Here is a 22,760-nt window from a genome sequence, read left to right as displayed (position 1 = left end):
TATTATTATTATTGTTATTATTATTTTTGCTATCATATTTATTATTATTTTATCATCATTATTATTAGTACAATATAATTTTTATGTTTGTTATACTTGAGGCTATTTAACTTTAATTCTTAATATGTTATTGAATAATATTATGTATACTTGTGATTTATGCTAATTTTTAGTTATTATTGATGCTATGATTGTAACTTCTGGGCGATACGACAGTAGAACATGCCACCTGATGGGTTGTATCAGGACTGCATAGGCATCGGTATTAATCAGAGATAGATAGTAAAAGAATATTATTGGAATTTTCCTTGATCAAGTACAATTCTCTAGGTTGTGAGAATTTAATTGCCGGTGAAAAGGTTCATAGTTGAGCGTTGCTCTTTGGGCACCGGCTCTATAGGGAATCAAGTGATTAGGCTATATTTAAGGACTCTGATTGAGCTTCGCTCTCTGGACTCCATTTTTATTAGAATAAAAGAGTCGAAAGACTGCTAGTATTGAGATTAAGATTCTACTGAAGTATTGGTCCCTTATGAGTTAAAAATTAACTATTTTAAATTATGCATATGACACTTACTTATTATTTTATAATATTCCATCTTACTTTATCAACCATTACATTTGTACATTTATGGCTACTTTACTTCAAATTTATGATTCTAACTCATTTCCGAGACTGGCAGTTTCAATTTTAAATTTTTCAAATCACAGTTAGGTTCTCTGCGGACTTCTTTGGCAGCCTGATTTTCCTTTCTCTTTCGGGCTTATTGTAATTAAATCTTAACCTTTGTATTTTAAATTATTTGGAATTCTAAACTCTGCGCAGTATTGTATTTGATATCTTACATTTTAATTTGGTCTGTTAAAAATTATAAGATAATTGCTAGTAATCTAGCTAGAGAATCAATTTAATCTGTGCAGATTTGTGAGTGAAATATTGATTTATTTTAATAGTTTATAATTATATATGTGTTTATCTAATTTTTTTGGCTATTTGCTTGCTGTGGGTTTCGGTGTTTTACTCATTCTTTAGTGTTGGTTACGAACCCACAGATCGGGTCGTGACAGCTATAGTTGACTTTTATAGTTGTCTAATACCATGAATTAAATTCTAAAAAATAGATAAAATAATTTAATAAATAAAAATAATATATCTAATTAATTAATAATCAAATACTATATATAAATTGACTAATTTAGCATTTAATTATATTAATAAATTATTAAAATCAAAATAACATCAAAATTTATTAATTTATATGATACTATCCGAATTTTCTTCATTTTAGATTTAAAAAAAAATATTATCGATTTTAGAGTAAAATCTCAATAAGTTTCTATTTTTGGGTGGTTAAATTTCAAAAAGTAAAAAATCCACTGGTCGAATCAAGCGGACACTTTTTAAGATATGCAATTTATTATTTCCCTTGCTCAGTACTGTGTAAGCATCGTATTTATTATCTCCCTTAGTTTTTCATTTTTTGAATATTCTTTATTTATACATCCATCAAAGATATAATTATTATTTATCACAAAATTATTTCCCTAATCTTTTAGAATTTTTTAAAATAAATTCCCTACTTTATATATCCACAAATAATGTAATTTTTGTATTAGGTACCCTCAGTGTAATTCATGGAATCCTCATCAGAGCCACTGCAGGGTGCCATAAGAAGTGCTAAAATGAAATTGAACTGATTCATTTTGCTGACTTAGAGAAAAGGAGTCTAATGAGAGAACTAATTTATAAAAGAAGAATGGGTAATTATTATCATCACCTTCGTCTGGGTTCTGCTCCACTTTCTGCGAATTATTTTTAAAAATCAAATTTGCAAAAGGCAATATCTCTTTTGCAGTCTGTGTTGGTAAAGTATATATGTATATTTTTCAAAAGAAATATAATCACAAAATATATATATATATATAGATGAGATTGTAAAAATTTAAATTTTGAATATGTAATTATATTTAATTTTATGTGATTATATATAAATCTCAGCTTCCTTTCTCACCCAACTTTTATAATTGAATAACGAATCTAACTTTGGACTTAATCACATAAAAATATGATACTTTTCTATTTTTCTTTTCAAATTTAGTCTTATAGCATTAAAATTATCAAATCTAATAACATGTTAATACATTTATTTTAATTTTTGACATTCTATATTGATAGTTTACTGAAATTGAAATTATGGACTTTTTACAGATTTGAGGATAATTTTAGTATTGTTTGGGGAAAAAGGGGAGAAAGCTAGGAAAAGGAATAGAGGTAGGGAATAAGGGGTGGAGAATTGTTGCAGAAGAAATGGGAGTGAAATGTACGTGGACTCTCTGCACAAAATTACATATAATTTACTTTTCTTTTTTACCTTTTTTTCCTTGTCCATATAATTTTAGATATTTTTCTTATTATTTCCTTCCACCCAAAAATGTATTGCAATTTTAAAGAAGTTTCTAGTAGTACCATCAAGGCCCAACAGTACACCAGTCTATAATATGGTATTGGTTTTGCAGATAAGCAGTTAACAGTTGGAAACAATGGAAGCCACAATCACTAACCCCAAACTCACCCCCTTTCACTCTCTCTCCTCCAATCTCTCTCCACCATTTTCTCTTAGATTTGCCCCCACTTTCCCAGAAAACAGCAGGAAGAAACCCAACTTTCTCAGACAATCATCTTCTTCTTCACTATCCCACATTCCTTTAAGAGTGTCTGCAAATTCTCAAGCAGCACCTGCTTCCACACAAGCCACTAAAATCTCTTCTTTACCTTCTGAAATGAAAGCTTGGGTATATGGTGAATATGGAGGTGTTGATGTTTTGAAGTTTGATGAAAAAGTTTCTGTTCCTGAAGTTAAAGAAGACCAGGTCTTGATCAAGGTTGTTGCTGCTGCTCTTAATCCAGTTGATGCTAAGAGAAGGCAGGGCAAGTTTAAGGCCACTGATTCTCCTCTTCCGGTAATGGCACTCTTTTCTGTTTCCCTTTAATCAGTGGTTAGTAATGAATTTTCTTTAAAGGACCCGAAATTGTAAATTTAAGTAAAACTACTCATATCTTATCCTTTTTTAAGTTTCAATTCTGTGAATCGAGTAATTCAAAAGCCCCCTGTTAACTTAGTGATCTATAATAGTACGTGGCTAAGAGAGTTCTAAAGTTTTTGCTCAATAGACTGTTCCAGGATATGATGTTGCTGGGATAGTGGTAAAAGTTGGGAGTAAAGTGAAGGAACTAAAGGAGGGAGACGAAGTTTATGGTGACATAAATGAGAAAGCTTTAGAAGGGCCTAAACAATTTGGGTCATTGGCTGAGTATACTGCTGTTGAAGAGAAGTTACTGGCCCTGAAACCCAAGAATTTGGATTTTGTACAGGCTGCTTCACTTCCGCTTGCCATTGAGACAGCATATGAGGGTCTTGAAAGGACTGGTTTTTCTGCTGGTAAATCTATCCTTGTTTTGAATGGTTCTGGTGGTGTTGGAAGCCTAGTGATTCAGGTATGTAATCCTGTGCAGTCATAATTGGTTGAATTATCCTGTGCCAATACCATGCAATAACTGTTTAATTATAGTGTATGAGGAATGCTTGATCAGTAAGTGAGAAACATATTTGCATCTTATATTATCGCAAGTTGTCTGTTCCTTCTCTTCTGCAGCAATGTATTACATAAATCCGTTGTATTAGTTTACTAATTACACTGCCGTTAGAACATTGATCTGTACTTGCTCAGCAACCACTAAATGAATTTAGTACAAGATTGTATTGGTTCAATTCAAGTCGTAATTGATATCATTAAAAAAATCATTTTGCCTTTATCTTCTCGATATTCCAATTTTGTTTCTATCTGGTCAGTGGCAGCCACTTGATTCTTTGCTTACATTAATATGTTTGCTGCTTGTCAAAAATATTGTTAGCTTCTTATCAATCTATTGTGAAAGCTTTTGCTTGCTTTATTTTCTAAATGTGTCTTGCTTCCCTCAACTTCTGTTTCATGTTGAACTTGTTTATGCTGTCATAGCATCTTTCTGCTTTCAAATTCAAACATATAACATTGTAATCTTCAGAGGTTAAGGAATGAGACTGGGGAACAAGACTTTGTGCTACTAACCTCAAATTCTTGGGGTATTGCAGTGCAATACTTACTTTGATAGTTCTAGAAGCGATAGCGAATTACTTTGTCTATACTTGCATTTGTATGTTTATAAAATTTTGACATGCTTGGTGCAGCTGGCGAAACATGTATTCGGTGCTTCTAAAGTTGCAGCTACTTCAGGCACTAGAAATCTGGAGATTTTAAAGAGCTTGGGAGCAGATTTGGCTATTGACTACACCAAAGAGAACTTTGAAGATCTGCCAGAAAAATTTGATGTGGTCTATGATGCCATTGGTAAGCATTTGTGTATTTTCTTGTTCTGGATATGTGTTAGCATTCTTTAACCATCACTGAGCCAGTAGCCGATAATACCAATAGGGTACCAGCCTCTGTATATTCCATCTCTTAACAATGAGAAGTTCTTATGAGCCCTGGGCCAGTGTCAGTATAAAAGAGACGCAAAGGATTCGGAAAGCAATCCAGAAATCTAAAGTAGCTCAGAGGACAGTGTTCTCTAACTGGCAGAACCACTTAGTAAAGGGAGACGTCGGTTGAGGATCTCCGAACATGATTAGGTCTTTGGACTTTCGGCATGTATCTCATACAGTTACAATGACACGTTTTTCCACTTTCATAACAGGGCAATGTGACAGAGCCGTGAAGGCTGTGAAAGAAGGGGGCAGTGTAGTGGCATTAACCGGAGCAGTCACACCCCCTGGTTTTAGATTTGTAGTCACTTCCAATGGAGATGTCCTGAAGAAACTAAATCCATATTTGGAAAGCGGAAAGGTAAAGCCAGTGATTGATCCTAAAGGGCCATTCCCGTTCTCCCAGGTTGCCGAGGCTTTCTCTTACATTGAAACAAACCGAGCTACGGGCAAGATAGTTATACATCCAATTCCATAAGAAAGCAGTAATAGGGCCTTTTTGTAATGCATTAATCCCCCCAGCAAAAGTTTGTATTAAGCTGCAGAAGTAGAGAGTCTGATCTTATATAAATAATATATATAAGAGATTTCAGGTTCGGAATTTGACTGCTCGTTCCCAATATCATATGCGTAAAAAATACAAACTTTATATCTTAAAATTAAAAGGAGAAGTGATTGAAAATTCTACTTATAGAACTTGTTTCTTTCTCCTTAGCTCGATGCAACGTCCATTAGTGCAGGTAAGAATTCGTCAACATACAAAATCTTAGACTGCACAAGAAACAAAAAGAAAACAATTTGTCTTCATTTCTGTGATCTGGTTCTATTCGTCTCCACAATTATAACATTTCTATGGCAACTTTTACGTCCTTTTGTTAATTAACTCTCAATTTGCTGTGAACTGAAGAAATATGAGCCAAATAAACTGCCCCTCAAATAAAATAACAGGAAACAGAGTTGCTGATTTCCATTAGATTTGTTTATGGCTTGGCTATCTGCCCGGCCTGCTAAACATTTACGAGTTTGGACACACAGTTCTATTTATCTGAAGAACTACATGGTTTGGTCAAAATCTTAAATTCGCATAATCAGATTAAGCTGCCTTTGGATCAAAATTTGAAAAACTTAAATCTTATTAAAGTTCGGTCTACTTTCCATAGATTTGTGCACTCAATTCCACAAACTCATTTAGGTAAAACATAGTCTCATTTTTTGGACTAAAGTTTAAGGCGGCTTTTAATATATTAAGGGTCTCTTATAGCTTAATTAATGTTTCGAGTTCAAATATTAAATATACAATTGGGTTAAAATTCTTGAAGTAGTACTTAGCCACTCGTAAGAATTCTATTTGAACACGCTCTAGATTAACTCTAAATATATAATAAATAAATAATTAGTTAAAACTCAAAGATCTTGATTTTTTTAGTCGTTTTTATTATTTGTAATATTTTTGAGAGCAATAAACATTTTTAAAAAATTCTTATATAGATTTGGTATATAAATTACGATTAATAAAGAAGGAAGATAAAGAAAAAAATAAAAAGATATTATTAAGATAGTACTTTATATTGTTAATAAATATTAGTTGCTGTGCAAGGTGTGTGCAACTCTCTTGATTAAAAAAAAAATTACAAATTAAGGTGAATTAGTCAAATGATAAAATATTTAAAGTAATTTAAATATAAAAAAAGAAAGAATTAGTTTAGGATTGATTTAAACCTGTCAAAAAAGTTCAAAGCATTGATGTTGAAGAGAGATTTTGCATGTGGTTGGTACAGCATTGGTGAAGTTTCTCCAGGAGCAATTTATTCATTATTAGTTTGTCTACAGCAATAAATAAGTAAAAGATATAAACTATGAATGCTTAATTTATAGCTAATTATTGGATGATACATATTTTGATTATTTAATATCAATATAAAATATTATTCATTTCTTGGTTAATGTATAAATAAAGATATGTTTATCACAATTAGACATTTTTTTACTAGCTTTTTATTATATTTTAATTATTAATTTAGTAAGAATTATCAAAAAAAATTATTAGAAGTAGAACGAGAATATGATAAAAAATAAATTATAAAAAATTTATAAAATTAAAAGAAATTAAATTAATTCTCTTTGCATGTTACAATAATTGTTCTATCTTGCCGAGTATACAAATGCTTTTATCACTCTTTTAGTTTTTCATACTAATTTTCTAACCATTAATGTGAGCTGTTTATCTTCCAATATTTTCACAAGTGAAATGTTCTTGGGATACTTGCATGAAACAACAAATTAGGAGGTTTAAGCAATACGTAAGTGAAACACTCTGATGCTTTAAGTTAGTATTTCAATTCGGTGAGTATTTAAAAGACCGTAAATTGCATAGTAAATTTTTGTTATGCAAGTGTAAATTGCAAACCAAATTCAAAACTTTTATTTGGAGAGCAGCTAGGGATGCCCTCCCAGTTTATCAGAATGTGCTTAATAAAAAGATGGCAAGATCCCCTAAGGATATGCTTACTATATGATTTGTTAGTGTAAGTGGATGTTCTCCTTCCCCAAATAGCTTTGCCTCCTTTTCTCAAAAATGGCGGCAATGTCTATAGAAAACTAGAAAAAAGGGGAACCTGTTTTTAGAGCAGATTTCAATTGCCAGAAAGAAATGATACCTATATTTCACCTCATCATTTCTGATCTCAAAATTACTTGCAGGAGAATTTTATGCGTTGATACTATAAAACTAGAAATGGTATGAGATATGAGATTTTCTAAAAGAGGCTGTAATAAAATGTTAAAGAAATATTATTATAAAAGTATAATATATATATATATATATATAGTATAAATATTAATTTTGATAATTTTTTTATTAATAATATGACATAATTAATTCATTATTATAAATAGATGATAATATCATTTGATAAAAAAATAAGCAAACAATAAATTTTATAAACCAAAAGTATAAAACTAAAAGGATTTATTTTTACATTTATATAAGAATGTAAAATAAATATAAAAATTAAGAAATGTTTCATATATCTTTTTCTTTTCTTAAGTTATAATGAAACTTCATTCAATATAGTTGATTATATTTTTACTTTCTTAAAATTCTTGTAAGAGTTTAGAAAAATAAATAAAATAAATGAATAATCAAAAACTGTTTTACATGGTGTTTGGTTGAAATCCATAAAAATTATAAAATTTATTTATGAATCTAAAACTTATATGTTTTAAATAGAGTGAAAGCTAATTTAGTATTCTACGTAATTAAATTTGTGTGAAATTAGTTATAGCTAAATTAAATTCTAACAAAATAGATAAAATTTTTAAATGAATTTCACATTAGTAAGTCAATACATTTCATAATACTAAAATATCTCTTTCAATTTTATCATTTTTATTTTATTTTCTCTCTCATATCTTTTTTCTTCAATGAAATGGATTCTTTTATGAATTTAAACTAAACATTGTATTAAAGAATTTTAAAAATACTTTCAGAACTCTTTAGAAAATATAGTATTCCATTACTTTTGTAGAGATTTTGGTGCATCTTATGAAAGAAGAATTTGTTAGGATTTGGCTTCTCAATCCTGAAAGTAGACCCATCAATTCAATTATAAGATGCGTCTCTCATGTTATAGGTAACATGAAGTATAAAATATTTATATATACGTATCATTCTCTTATTAACTATAATGTATGCATCAAATGTATGTAAGAATTTCTGTTAATTTAGATACCATTAAGAAAATTCTTGTCTAATCTTGACGTATATTCTCACATTTACACCAAAATAATAGATATTTGACACATATTTATTAGTATTAAATAATAAAATATGTGTCAAGTATAAAATATTTATATATATCTGTTATTTTCTTATTGGATGTGGTAAGAATCTCTCTAGGGCTACAACAAAAGTAGTTATCTTCTGCTATTATCTGATATGTGGAGACAAACAATAGGTGTGCACTCTTATGATATCAGGTGGGTAGACCCAAATTAAGTTTGGTGTTCCTCAGTGCTTGGAGGAGAAGCTTTTGCTGTGAAGGAAGCTATATTCAGGTACCTCCTCATGCTATTCTTGAAACAGATTCAGCAGGACTCTATAGGACATGGTCAATCAGGCTATTTTAAAGTTCCTATAAAAATGGGAAATGCCCTACCTTTGAGTGCAGTTTGAACTATTGATTTATGTAATTGGAAGTAACCGATTAGGTTTACGACGAAACCTAGAAATCGATCACTGATCCAAATTGAGTACCTCTACAGGATAGACCTCAACAGAAAACTGAAGAGTAACGGCAGCAAGTGATTGAGTTCAGTAGTTCCTCATCGAAAAGTATTGACTCTAGAGATATAGTAATATGGAAAAGACAAAATTGCTTCAAGCACCGACAGAACCGGAAGCCATCGAAACAAAAAAGGAATTCTACTTATAACTAAAATAAAGCAAAAAAGAAAAATTAAATAACCAAAGGAAAATTACTTGCTAATACACATTGGTTATTACTTCTCTTTATTAATCCAAAATTGTGATTCATTTTATGCCTTCTGATGCTTAAACATGAGAAGAGGATAAATACACAAAGTTTCTCATACCTCAAAGGTCTTAGATGGTTTCATGTAATTTAACTCTTTTCTTCACCTATGACTATAGAAATTAAAAATTTGAGAATTTCCCTGCCTTTACCTCATTCTTCTATTGAATAATTTTTTTTTTTAAAAAAAAAAACCCAATTTATGAAATTTAAAAGTGGAATTCAAAAGCACACAACCGAGACGTTAAGGATTTTGCAGCTGTGTTTAGAAATTTTTAGGAAATGTTTTGCCGCTCGTAAGAATCTTATCCGAGACGATTTAGATTAACTCTAAATATATGTATAAAAGGGTAGCTTTAATTAAGTATAGGAACTGAAATCATGAAGTAACTGTAGAAATGGTTTTTTGCTAATGCCTTTTCTGGTTTTCCTTTTAGTTTGTATTGAGCACGTGCTTTTTAATTCTGGTTTTGGTTCTGACTTTCTGGCTAGAAGCTAAGCTTATTTATTTCTAATAACTTGCTATTACCTTTGGTTTTGGATAAAATTATTAAAATTGTTTATGTACGTATAAATACGCATATATATATATATATATATATATATATATATATATATAGAGAGAGAGAGAGAGAGAGAGAGAATCGTAAGTGAGAAGAAAATTATGAGTTTGTGTATGCAGCTGCCAGTACAGTAAAGTGGGAACCGAACGTTTTGTCAACAATACCACAAAAATGGTACAGCTTCATCTGGCAATAATTAACCCTTAACATAAAATAGGGCCACAGCTTTGATTGTTGCTAGCAGACTGTTAAAATCTGCACAAGAATTTTGGCCACATGCATCTTCTCAAGTACCAAAATTTCATGGTTAAAAACCTAACAAGGGCTTCCACTCCTCAGTATAGACCACCTCCCCTGTCTGTTGCGACACAACAAGAGAGGAAATGAAAGGAGAGAATGAATACAAGAAAAGTCTTTGGACAGAGGAGGAAGATAGGACTCTACTGGAATACATAAGAGAGAATGGAAGGGGAAGATGGAATCATATTCCTCAGTTAACAGGTAAAAACAAGTATAGACTTCAGTTGAGCTATTAGCTCGAGTGTCCGTCTCATAGTGCAAGAAAATCAGGATTACAAACGTATCAGTACCAAAAATATATATATATTTTATAGCATTCAATTACTTTTTTGCCTAAGAGTAGCTTTTGGGTGTTGTGATGAATAACGTAGGGTTGAAGAGGTGTGGAAAGAGCTGCAGACTAAGATGGTTGAACTATCTGAACCCGAGTATAAAGCGGGGTGATTTCTCTGAGGAAGAAGAAGATCTCATTATCAGACTCCATAACCTTCTTGGAAACAGGTTCTTCCCACTGTCTGTCTGAATATTAATTAGCATTACACTTTGCATGAGAAACTTCATGTGTTTTTTAGTTCCTCTACGCATTGGTAAGTACTAGTTGCACTCACTGTACTTCAACTTGGAGATCAGTAAGTAACATCTTTCTTAATGAGAATAGCTTCTCCACTCTACAATCCAAATGCCATTTTAAAGCTCTTAATTAGTGTGTATAAAGTGAAGCATTAATCGAAAGAAACAATAATCTTGTAAATATTCAAAAAAAAAAAATCTTGTAATGTCTTCTTTTATTGGAAAATTTAAAGAGGGATAATGTATTTCCAATTGAATCCCAAATTCATGATCTCGTGTATATATATATATATATATATATATATGAGTAGATTGCTATAAGGATGCAACATTGCAAAATGCATTTTAAGTTTTTGAACTTTTAATTTTATTTTACTGAATCTTTCAAATTATATTTTTGTTTTTACTAAATCTTGTATTCTTTTTTTTTTTAATTTCATTAAAAAAATAAAATTAGAAATATAAGGCTCAATAAAACAAAAAAGAAAACATGATATATATGAAAGAAATCTTAATTCAAAAAAAATAAAAGTGCAAAAGTTTAATAAAATAAAATAAAATAATTAGAGACTCAATAGAATAAAATTAAAAAAAATTAAAGGGTTAATAATAAATTTTTGTGAATATTATAATTCTTTTAAATTTTTTAATAAACAAAGGTGTTGAATTTAGAAATTATAAAAAGAGGAGTTGAACATTTATAACTTCTTGCATTATGATTACTGAATTACCTTTTAAATAATTTCTTCTATACCATTATCACAATAATAATAGTCAAAGCAACTCTAGGATGCTTATTTTCGACTTAGACAGAATACGAATGTTATGCTGAAAGAAAGGGAAAGGGGGTCTCTAATTAAGGCTAGCAATTGACTTAATTGTTGCTTCAAGTGAAGGTGGTCTCTAATAGCTGGGAGAATACCAGGAAGAACTGACAACCAGGTAAAGAACTACTGGAATACCCATTTGTGCAAAAAACTCGGATTAAAGAAGCAAGTCAGAAAAGCTCTGACCTTCTCAACTAATTCACCCACAACTGCAATACAAGAAATTCAAACGTTGCCAGGCAATAACTCTCATGATCAACTTCCTCAAAATAGCAAAGAAGACCCGATCGATGGAGCAGAAAGATTGTCTCTTCAACAGCATGAAGATGATGATGATTCATTGTTTTTGTTTTATAATGATCTTTTCAATTTGAACACCCCAAGTTTAGTGGATTTTCTAGATGTATAACTCAATTTGGCACAAATTTTAGTTTTTTTTTTTTTTTTCTCTAGTCTGGATGGGGGTTTCAAATAATGTACAGTTAATCTTTGTGATCTTTTTTTTTTAATTTTGTAGGAGAGAGCATCATCACGATATCCTCTGATGATAACAGGATATTAGTGTTCTAGTAGGTCGTAGTGTAAGAAGAAAAGCGATTGGCCTCAACATTTATTCAGCTCTACCATTAGCTATTCAGGATTTCTTTTTTTTTTTTTTTTTTTTTATCTTTTTCTGTTTTCTTTTCTTTGTGTAGTGTAATGATTAACGAATGCTTCCAAGAAATTCCGGGCGCTTTTTCCGAGACTCCGTATGTTGTGGAAGAAGGAGAGTTCAGGCACATGCATTGTCCGACTTGTTGCAGATTAATTGAGATTGACATGACATTTCCTAGAAGTTGAGCTTTTGTTTACATTTTAATTGTTCTAACACTTCTGAAGAAAAGAATTAATCGTTACAGAATAAATTATATAATGAATTATTATTCCTTAAATTAGAGACTGTATAAGTGGATACATCTTTATTTAAATAATATTACATCAAATATTCATAATCACTGAAATAATAATAATTTAATTATTTCTTACAAAGTTATTCATGGTATCACTATTCTTTTAGTTTCAAAGTGGCCACTTGCAAGAATAGGCTTGTTAATTTTAAGAGCCTCAGCGGTGGAGAATATCATATAACGGATGTTTCTGTTCGCGTATTACACAGTAACAAAAATTACAGGAGCAGATTAATTAGGAAATAAAAAAATGAACCCAAACTTTACAATTATTAGGCAAAATACAAAAGCAGGCAACAATTGTTTAAGCTTTTCAAAAGATTATTCATAACTAGACATTTACGGCAATTTACTGCAGGAGAAGCCTCCATGAAATTGAAGCGAAAGGTGTGAGCTATGAAGGAATGCTGCAGAGAGGTCATACAGCAACAGTGGGTGTAATCTTGAAATCAAGATCCCAAAGCTCAAAAGCTCCCTTCACAAAATCATAGTGTGCACCTTTCAATGCCAGAGTTTTCTTCGTCACTCCCTCTACCACAAATGGATATGTCAACAGGTTCCCAAGTGATACATTCACAGCCTCCTGCATTATGTCATCAAGAACTATAAGAACCTCAGGTTTCATTCCTATTATCTTAGGACAAAATTTATTCTTATTTTTTTCTCAATTTTTAGTACCTCGTCATTTTTTTTATAGGGAACATAACTATCAGAATGACATTAACACTCGCAAGCTACCGGTCCAATGACATGAACATTAATTACCTAGGTAGGTTGGACAATTAAATTCCAATATACCCATCGTTTATGTGTTTCTCACAGGATACAAATGGGTTTCAGCACAGTGCTGATTGTCACATGGCCAAATCTAAACCAAGTTGCATTTTGTCGGTAGCCCTTAAATATGGAGTTTCGAGCAAAGGTACACTAAGATTTTATTTTATATTTAAATCACTTGGGAACCTTCTGCAATGGATCGTATTTAGCTCAAAAGTTTCTCTTAAAACCTAAACGTGATTATAATGGACGGCAAGCAAGGAAAATTAAACAGTTGAAGAATTATGTAACTTGCCTTCTCGCAGTTATGGCATTGCTCTTCAAAACTTAAACTGTTGCACTCTGTCTTAACCCTGGACTTTGCAGAAGAACAGATTTTGACCCAATTTTCAATGAAGTCACTGCATAAACATAAAAAGAAAAATTAATTACTTAAAAGGAAAAAGGGTACTAGCAAAAATTTATAATCTGAAAATTATATATGCATGCACCCCTATTTAATAATATTTTGGATCCATTTTTTATACCAAAACAGTTTGCAGTAAGACCTAAGTCTACCCCTCAAGTTGCAAAAATGACCAATCAATTAATTATAATATATAAAAGTTTTTGTTCTAAGGAATGAGAATTTATAAGTTCGAAAGGTGCCTTTCTTGCTTTCCTTCGGCTTTTTTTTTTTCTCCATAAGATTCCTCTCCAAGAATATGGCACCACCAGTGAATAAAGTATTTGCTATTGCCATTCTGGATTATTCATCTAGATTATACATAGAGAAAAAGTGACTGGAGAGAAAGTAATGGATATATATTGTTACAAGTCATAAGATATACAACAATATCACATGGGAAGAGAACCTAAAAACTTTCTAAAGTCTGGAACTTCAAGAAAGCCAAAATGCTACTAGCTAGAACATGTTCAGTTTGTTTAAAACCAGTATGTAAGTTTACATTTCTAATTGGATTATACAGATTGGGCATGCTTCTAGGCTTTAGTGATAGGACGCATATATGATAATTAAAGGCTTACCTAGCAGTGGTCCCATCATCTGGGATAGACATGAGCCCCTTTATACCACCGCAACAGCTATGACCAATGACTACAATATTCTCCACCTGCCCTCAAAGATGTGAAAGAAAATATGATAATAGGAAAGTGACAAAACTTAATGTAACATTAACATCATATATATATATAGCCATAATCCACTCTTGATATGCAGGCAAGGCATAAAAACAAACAGATATCTTTCATTAAAGAAAAGAAGTATATGAAATGGAAGACACTGGGCGTAGCTTTTTCAATTTAGTGGCATATGAAATATGAAAAAGTTGGGACCAGTTGGGCATTGTTGTCAGTGAAAGTTAAGAAATGGGTGAAAAGTATAAGGTGAAAGAGCAGTAATGACTAGACTTCACGTTCACCTCCACCAATGTTGGATGTACATAAAGAGCCACCAACTCTAAAAAATTAACCTAATGATGTGTTAAATGTAAAAGGTTAATATCAAAAAGGGCCAAGTTTTTCACCTTTAGATGCAGCACTGCATATTCAATGGCAGCCCCCATTCCAGAATATTTTGTCTGCATGAGTCAAAACATACAGACAATTTAAGAAATTATTTATAGACATGCAGAAACCACATTTCAAAAAGATTAATTTACAGTACATAATCTTTATATCTGTACACAATCTGTGAGTGGGAATGCATATCTTTTCTTCTAAGAAATATATCTAAAGTTCTGATGATTATTAAACAAACCTGATCATATGGTGGGACCATGCTGGCAATATTTCTGACCACAAAGGCCTCCCCTGGTTGGAAATTGAGGATATGAGATGGGCAGACCCTTGAATCTGAGCAAGCAAACACCATAAACTGCGCAAATAAAATGGGAACAAAATCATATCAAATTATGTCTCAGAACTCTTATCATGTCAAATTAAAAAAAACAAAAGAAAGGAATTGGATTAAAGTAAGAGTTATGTCATGGAAACCCTACTTGATTAGCTGGAGATAAAATAAGAAGACAATTAATGTACCTAACTAATTGGAGATCACATATATTTTATGAGTGAATGTGAAATAAAGAAATGCATAAGTAGTGGATGTATGACAAGGAAAGGAATCTCAAAAGCCACTGTTGACCTTTCTCTGTGAAACCAAACCACAAATGGAAAACAAAAACATTAAAAATTGTTTGTCTAGAAGCTAGAAAATGAATATACAAGACAACCATTATGGATAGCTCTAATGATTACTTGAGTTTTCTCATTAGTATTATCATCACTTTGAATTGTTGTTTTTTTTTTTTCCTTTTAGCAAATACTCAAGATGTAATTTCTAGACACAAATTAAATATAAAAATACAATTGTAATTTGTTCGGAGATGTCAATTTATTTATTGAGTAGCACTTAGTGACACTACTCAGTTTTGATAAACAAACTTCTCACCACACAAATTGCTGCATCCTTTCCGTCAGCAAAGTACAGCCACATATTGTCTAACTATGCTTTTATACCAATGGACCTCAAAAATGGCTTCTAAACCACGTATTTTACCTGGCACATCAGTTTGTAGACCATAACCTACTACTCTTGAATTTTCAAGTGTTTCCTCATTTTATATGTCAAAATTTACTAACATCTTCCGGCTCAGTTCTATCTTTTAAATGTTCAACTAGGCAAACCAAAAAATACTCTTTAGATGATATTTCACTATTGAATGAGTTATATTTATGAAATAATTATACAAGTATAAATATATCATTTTCTTATTGTTTAAGTATAAAGCAAACAATTTGGGTGTCATTTACAAGAAATAAGTAAGAATTTAAAAATAAAATGACAGCAATGCCATAATATTGAAACATACAAAATCCATTAAGAAAAGTACACGAACCTTGGGGCTCTGGCCTTTGGCAAGTGCACCGTACAAAGTAGGATCCTTCCTGAAAAGAGAAAGATGCCATTATCAGCCCAATAATGCTGCTTCTGTTCTGTTTTGTTTCTAACTTTTTAGAATCTATTCAACCCTTATATTTGTTCAATTGACCATATATACCCATGTAACATCCACTTAAATCTCTATTATAAAATCCCTTCAATGGCTTCAAATAACAGTTTTATTTTCAGTTCCATTCAAGGATTTTTAGAAAAAAAAAAAATTAGTAATATTATTTGATTTTATTATTTAGGTGTCCAAAAAGGGAAAGAGATCAATAAATTAAGGAATGGTTGCTAAAGTGGGCATCAAGCAAATAAGCAGACAAATGGTTATTACATGACAAGGATCAAACGGACAGCATATTCTAATTCTAAAAGCTGACTAAAACCAATTATTCAATTTACGTACTCGTATTTCTCTGTCTTAAAATGGATAAACCCGGTTTTAATTCTCTCATCCGCGTCAAAATCTTTCGAACCGGCCGCCTCTAACTCGGCTGTTATCTGCTTGATTTTTGCCGCGGCGACTTCCCCCAGTTCAGCTTTCTCACTGTAAACGAGGACAACAACAGTACGTAGTAGTTAACCGTTAGTCAAAACCGGGACCCAAACTTTCCGGAGAGCTTATCTCAGCCGTTGAATCAATCGACCCTATCGTACTAATAAATAAATTACATCCGATTACGCGTTTTATATGGACGTCGTTGTTGTTAAAAGGTTAAAAACTTTTTGAACGAAAAGAAAAGAAAGATAAGAAGAGTAATAATTTTTTTCGTATTAATGAAGAAAGATTAAAAAGGGGAAAAGAAATGAAATCATTTTGGTGTTATATACAAGGATCTGCTTGTTCGGACGATGCAAGGACAGTCATATAGATAAAAGTACCTTAGAAGCTTTGATAGCCCTGCAATGGCTTCCTCGTATGAGTCGTTTGCCATGTTTTTTTCTTCCTCCTTCTGCTATATTTCAGAAATAAAAGAACAGAATCATCTTCTCAGAAATGAAACAGTAACATCAAACGAAAAGAAGTGCAAAAAGAGAACTGCCAACTACCGGATCAGTCAATTACAGAAAACTAAGAAAGCAAGAATTATGAAAATCAAGAATATCAGAAAATGAATGGATGACAGTCCCCAGAATCAAGAACGTGCCAAAAACCGATGGTCAAGAAAAAGATGATTACAATGAATGCGTGGAAGAGAAAGGTAATTAAACAGATGAATTGAGAAAGAGAATTTAGAATAAGGAGGAAAGGAAATGAAAATTAAGATAAAAGAAAAGAATTTAAGTAATAAAACAGTGGTTTCTTTTAGTTAAAAATCTGAATCGGGATCGGTGCAGATACTACTAGTTGAAGCTGCGGACCTTTTCTTTCTCTTTTTTTGTTTTCTCTGCAATGAGATTCTGCTTTCTGTTCTCTGTTTGGGAGGAAAGAATTAGCAGCACAGACTCACTTATCAACTTCACTTATATAAGCGCATTTTCTCTTCCCTCTTACTTTTTAACCCCTCGTTTTTGCATAATTTAACGGCCGTTAAAACATATCAACGTAGTAGGACAAAATGGACAATTCTGTCAGAAAGGAGGTTTTCGTGTTTAAGGTAGTAAATCAAAGACAATACGCCAAATTTATGGATTCTATTATTTTGTCCCCAAAAATGAATTATTGAAAGAATCTCATCCAAGAATTTATAAAAAATTTAAATCAATTTAAGTTATATAAAAATTACAATATAGTATTGAATTTTATTTATATGAAATCTAGTGGTCTTACTTATACAGCAAAGGTCCCCATGTTTATGATTAATTTTGATAAAGAATTTAAAATAATTGAAAATTAATGGATTATTCAATTTATTTATTTTAAGACAGAATTGTTCAACCCCCCTGTAAAGAAACAGGGAAGCGAACTAGAAAATGACGACTTTATCCTCCTCTTAAAGGAAAATGACGCGGTGTAAGACGGTAACGGATTGAGAAAATTAATCGAGAGCGTTGATGTTTATGGACGGTGATCCAACGGTGGTTGGACTAGTTCAATAAAGGTGGCAGAAAATACAAAAATTTTGCTGACGGGAATTTTTTAGTGCCTCGCGAGAGTTTCGGTGGTAAGTCAACCAAGGAGGACGCATGATTGTTGACACGTGGAGACAAGGAAGAACGTGAGGCTAACGATCATCACGTCATCAACTCATCATTTTATGGAGAAATGTGCCTCTCATTTTCGTATTAATATGGGAGACCGCAGGATAAGTTGCTAAAACAAAGGGGAAGAGATCTGCCCGTTTAATCAGATCTTTGAATTATAATGAAAAAAGGTTTTTGGTTTTTTCTTTTAATTGGTTATGTGAAGATAAAGAAGAAACTAGAATAAGATGTGTGAGACCGACTCATGAATTGGGACTAAGAAGCAAATTTTAGCTAAAAAGCGTACATAATAATTGCCTTCCTTCTTTTCTCATATTAGCTTCTAATTTTAATTTTCTATTTAAGATTTGTCTTTCTTTTGGAAACTTTACAAACTTTTTCAATATTTGGCAACTTCAATTCTTCTGTGAGTTTGCTTTGATTTTAATGGAATTTATTGACATTATGGCTAAGTACTTTTGAGATTTGGGATTCTTTTAATTATCTAAATTTGGTGCTTTTATCAATTCTATATAATTAGGGAATGAGGAGGAAATTAGATTTTAGATAATGGAGGAATTTGTCTTCACCTTTCAGTTAATAATTCAGATGTTAATAATCAAGTTAATATCTCTAGGGTCCTTTTTTTAGCTAGTTTTATGTGCTGAAAAATCAATTACACTTGAGATTCTAGTGGCTTTATAAACATATCAATAGACACTATATGCTACTTTTTAACTTTTAATTGCTTGTATACTAAAAAAAGGGCCTTCTTTAATATTTTTCTAAGAGGATATCTCACTTTATATGGCTTAATTAAATTGATTAATATGGGTATTATGACAATTACTCCAATTCACAACAAAGGACAAAAACTAAATAGTGCAAAGTAAAAGACATAAGAATTGATTGCATTGTGATATCAATGTCAAATAGGGACAATTCTAAATTATTAAATGAATATCCAAATCAATATGTCACCTCTAATAAAATTTAAAGATAAGGCAAAAGAATTCATCACATGAGAGACGGACATGGGACAAAAGTCTTATCAATTTCCCAAAGGCCATTTCTTTAATATCCCCTTTTTAATATTTTAGTATAAAATTATATTATTAGGAGTTGAAATTGTAGAATGACGTTAATTACTCGATTAAGCAACTAAGTGGTTGCGCAATGACCCTTGTTACATTTCATTTTCTCTATATTTAAAATAAAGTGATGATAGTTACTAGAGAAAAGTGAAATGTAAAATAATTAAAAATTACAGTTCGATAGGAAATATTATTTCGTATCAAAATTTTAATGATATTTTTTTAAATTAGATATTAAATCTAAATATTATGTTTTAACTACATATAACCTAACCAGAGTACCATTAGCCCCAGGTAATTGCAATTGCATTTAAAATATTTAATTAGCACTTGAGTGGCACATTACATCGTCAATTTAGTCAGAAACCATGCGTGCGAAATAAATGTGTCAAGAAAAACCAGAATAAAGTTTGAACTTTGAGGCAACTTGCTTTTGAAAATAGGTAAAATCTATTGTTGTGTTCTTAAGCTTTTTTATTTTATTTTATTGAGTTATTAAATTTTTATTTTATTAAATTATTGTATTTTATTTTTAATTTTGTTAATAACTTTTTGTAGATGTTTTATGAGATTTTTATTTATTTTATTGAGTCATTATATATTTTTTATTTTAATTAAGGAGTATTAGATTCTCAATATAAGTAAAATAAAGTTACAAGGATTTAATGAAACAAAATAAAAATTTAAAAGATTCAATAAAATAAAATTAAAAAATTTAAGAATTTAAAAATATATTTTACTTTAACAATAATACTTTGATTTTGAATTTGCAACTTATGCTTTACCTGTTTGGGCAGCCACTTTTACTTGAGCAAACACAATTAAACAAATTTAAATATCAAATTCTAAATTAGTTTATGAAGAGATTCAAAGGAGTTGTCGTCTTGATTATTAAAAGTTTGTGGGGGTAATTTGACTACTCAACCCACAATTAATACAATCTAATTAGATTAATGAAATACATAGTCAAAAGCTTACTATTTGTAGCATGATAGATAAACTAATGAAGTATTAAGTGATAGAGATTTGCATAAGAAAATTTGTCTAGTGCAATGTGGACCGACATTTATTTTGGGAATTTTTAATTGAATTATTTATGGAAAAGAATTTTTATTTCCTTTTCATTCAACATTTTGGAATTAAAAAAGAGAAAGAAAAACAAGGGGTACGATTGAATGCAGACTTACCGAGACCTTTCTGGAACAACATAGCATCATGCATTTTCCAAATTTTCCAGCCATGGTTTCTATTCAATTCTTCCTCTCCTACCTATCAAATAAAAAGAGAAATCAAGGGTAAGATGCAAGATTCAATCACAAATTAAATTGAAGATTTTAATTTGCAGGAAAGAGGAAAGATCTTTCCCCAATTAATTTTGATTCATTTAATTGGTTCATATGGATGATGAATGTGATGCCAAAGGATGGCATCCCCTAGTAGGTCACTTCTTGACCCCATCAATGCACATCTACACCACATCAAGTGAGTGTTCTTAAATAAAAATAGGATAATCCTTATAGAAGCAAATAATATCATTGAAAATTTTTAGTAATTAGGATTATGGGTGAACGACGTAGTATATGAAATTATAATTTCAGTTGTTTTTATTAAAATTTTTTAAAAAAATTAACTAAAATTACCAAGAATTACATGAATATACAATTGTTTTACCATCAAACCCATAAAAATTGATGATAGGAGCCAAGAATCTAGAATGCGAACTCCTAGGACACGCATCGCTATAATTTCTTGTTTAATGCTAATGGCTATTGGAATTTCTCATGGCACAGAATTCCAATATTTAAAACTATTATTATAGGAAACGTAAGTAACATGAAAATTTAAGCAAGAGTTTTCAATTGCAATCTGCCCTAAAAAGAACGAATTAAGCCTGGCCTGGTGGGTTAATATGCAAATGCATGTCGAACCAGAAAAAAATATAGTTACTTTTGACACAGAGAGAGAGAGAGAGAGAGAGAGAGAGAGTAATGACCAGAAGAAGTAGAAGCCAAATGCATAGCTCTTGGGGTGCAAAGGGAAAAGGAAAAGAAAAAGAAAATGGACTTCTTCTTTCCACCAAGGAGCTGAAAACAGTGGAGGCTAGGTTTCCTTTTAAAGGGGAGGGCAAGATAGGGAAACCCAAAAGAAGGGGCCAAGAAATGGGAATAACAGGAAAGGAAACTTAGTGTAAAGAAGTTGAGGGTAGAAATGAATTAGACCTCGCTGGATAATAGAAGATAGTGAAAGATGAGGCAATAATAAGAGCATCTATCCTTTCCGATGAGAATCTCATGTTGTGGATATAAATTCACTGCTTGTTATTTCTCTTGCTATCGGGCCGCTCGCTATACCATCCAACTATTACCTACTAACTATCCATAAAACCTTGCTTGTGCACAAAAACTTATGTTCAAGTTTGGTCAACAACAACATCACTTAATACTGGTTAACATCACTTGAAATTAATATCCCCATTACCCTTTACATAAATAAATAAATAAAAAAAACTCCCTTTTGAGTCAGCCCTTTTTCTTTGAAGAACTCATGATGTGATTTTCATGGTTTAAAAACTCTTATAATGTTCTTGAAATGTAACTGAATCATATTTTTAGACATAGTAATACTAGAAAAAGAAAAGGTGTTATTGTACAAAAGGAAGTTAAGCTAGCAGTTACGTAAGAAGGCCAAAATCCAGTTGGAGCCCAAACAAACTATGCTAAAGTTCAGGTCCAGAAAGTTGATACCCATGGCCATGGCTCTATTTTATATCTAGCAGCCCAGTTTTCTTTTCATCTTTAAATCCCAGTTTTTGAATCTACTCTTTCTCCAAAAAATGATCCACGTAATCCGAGTAGCAGAAATGAAGGCAATGAGTAATGTAATTTGGAAACTGGAGGGTGCAAGAGAGGTTGTTCCCTCACCAAGGATAGCACAGCATGCATCAAGTAATGGTGGATTGCATTTGTGGTTAACTCTGTTAAATCTTAGGATGAGAGGTACCCGGCCGCATCACATATTGTTAACATTGAGCAGTTCAAATCGGTTTATCTTTTATGTTCTGATATTTGTAAACTGTGTGAATTTCGAAATAGTCCTGACACTATACTGGAAATGATTATTGGGTTTTTGCTAATGGTGAATAAAATGAAGCAGGGGTAGTACCGTAATACTATGAATGCTTCTCCTCGTCCCTTCTTTTTATCTGATCACTACTTGTTAACCTTGGAAGGTTTCTGAAGCTCAAGAAAAGTCGAGGTTTCTGAAGCTCGAGAAATGTCTAGCTATGCTCTGCGGTTTCAAGTACACGGTCAAGTGGATGTCAGGATTGAATAGTGACAATTCAGTGCTATGGTGGCATACTAATGTATAATGTTAGAATCACAGAATTCAGAACTGATAATGTGGCTCTGATGACGTCTTAAGGTGAAACTACTGATAGGCAGCCAGTTTAGTCATGATGCATATGTTGGTAGCCACCTGCATGACATTTGAAGCCATTAAATTAATGATAAAATGGTTGGTGAAGAGTTGTTTGCTGATACTTCAACACGAAGTAATG

The 22,760-nt window shown here is 31.5% G+C and overlaps 3 protein-coding genes across 6 annotated transcripts; 2 read left to right on the top strand and 1 right to left on the bottom strand.

Annotated features, from left to right (window-relative positions):
• Positions 1 to 2,475: 2,475 nt before the first annotated feature.
• On the top strand, positions 2,476 to 5,121 carry LOC8282604 (2-methylene-furan-3-one reductase). The gene is made up of 4 exons (XM_002525333.4): positions 2,476 to 2,961; positions 3,173 to 3,496; positions 4,227 to 4,386; positions 4,733 to 5,121. The coding sequence occupies exons 1-4, from the start codon at positions 2,542 to 2,544 to the stop codon at positions 4,996 to 4,998; spliced, it is 1,170 nt and encodes a 389-aa protein (XP_002525379.1). The 5' UTR covers positions 2,476 to 2,541; the 3' UTR covers positions 4,999 to 5,121.
• A 4,564-nt stretch (positions 5,122 to 9,685) lies between these two features.
• On the top strand, positions 9,686 to 12,117 carry LOC8282603 (transcription factor WER). The gene is made up of 3 exons (XM_025158487.2): positions 9,686 to 10,116; positions 10,287 to 10,416; positions 11,382 to 12,117. Exons 1-3 carry the CDS (start codon positions 9,999 to 10,001, stop codon positions 11,719 to 11,721), a joined length of 588 nt encoding a protein of 195 aa, XP_025014255.1. The 5' UTR covers positions 9,686 to 9,998; the 3' UTR covers positions 11,722 to 12,117.
• A 284-nt stretch (positions 12,118 to 12,401) lies between these two features.
• LOC8282602 (carbonic anhydrase 2) lies at positions 12,402 to 21,351 on the bottom strand. Of its 4 annotated transcripts, none has more exons than XM_015723158.3 (10): positions 21,195 to 21,351; positions 20,389 to 20,470; positions 16,866 to 16,939; positions 16,390 to 16,530; positions 15,937 to 15,985; positions 14,796 to 14,912; positions 14,563 to 14,616; positions 14,063 to 14,148; positions 13,332 to 13,437; positions 12,402 to 12,842 (listed from the first exon to the last, which is right to left on the bottom strand). In XM_015723158.3, exons 2-10 carry the CDS (start codon positions 20,440 to 20,442, stop codon positions 12,678 to 12,680), a joined length of 846 nt encoding a protein of 281 aa, XP_015578644.1. In that variant the 5' UTR covers positions 20,443 to 20,470; positions 21,195 to 21,351; the 3' UTR covers positions 12,402 to 12,677. The 4 variants fall into 4 exon arrangements, with proteins under 4 accessions (XP_015578644.1, XP_002525377.1, XP_015578645.1 ...); XM_002525331.4 differs by having other exon boundaries at positions 16,866 to 16,936; XM_015723159.3 differs by lacking the exons at positions 20,389 to 20,470; positions 21,195 to 21,351 and adding an exon at positions 17,346 to 17,488.
• Positions 21,352 to 22,760: the final 1,409 nt, after the last annotated feature.

This window comes from Ricinus communis, chromosome 7, assembly GCF_019578655.1.
Source record: "Ricinus communis isolate WT05 ecotype wild-type chromosome 7, ASM1957865v1, whole genome shotgun sequence".
Lineage (NCBI taxonomy): Eukaryota > Viridiplantae > Streptophyta > Magnoliopsida > Malpighiales > Euphorbiaceae > Ricinus > Ricinus communis.
This window is presented reverse-complemented; position numbering and strand designations above follow the sequence as displayed.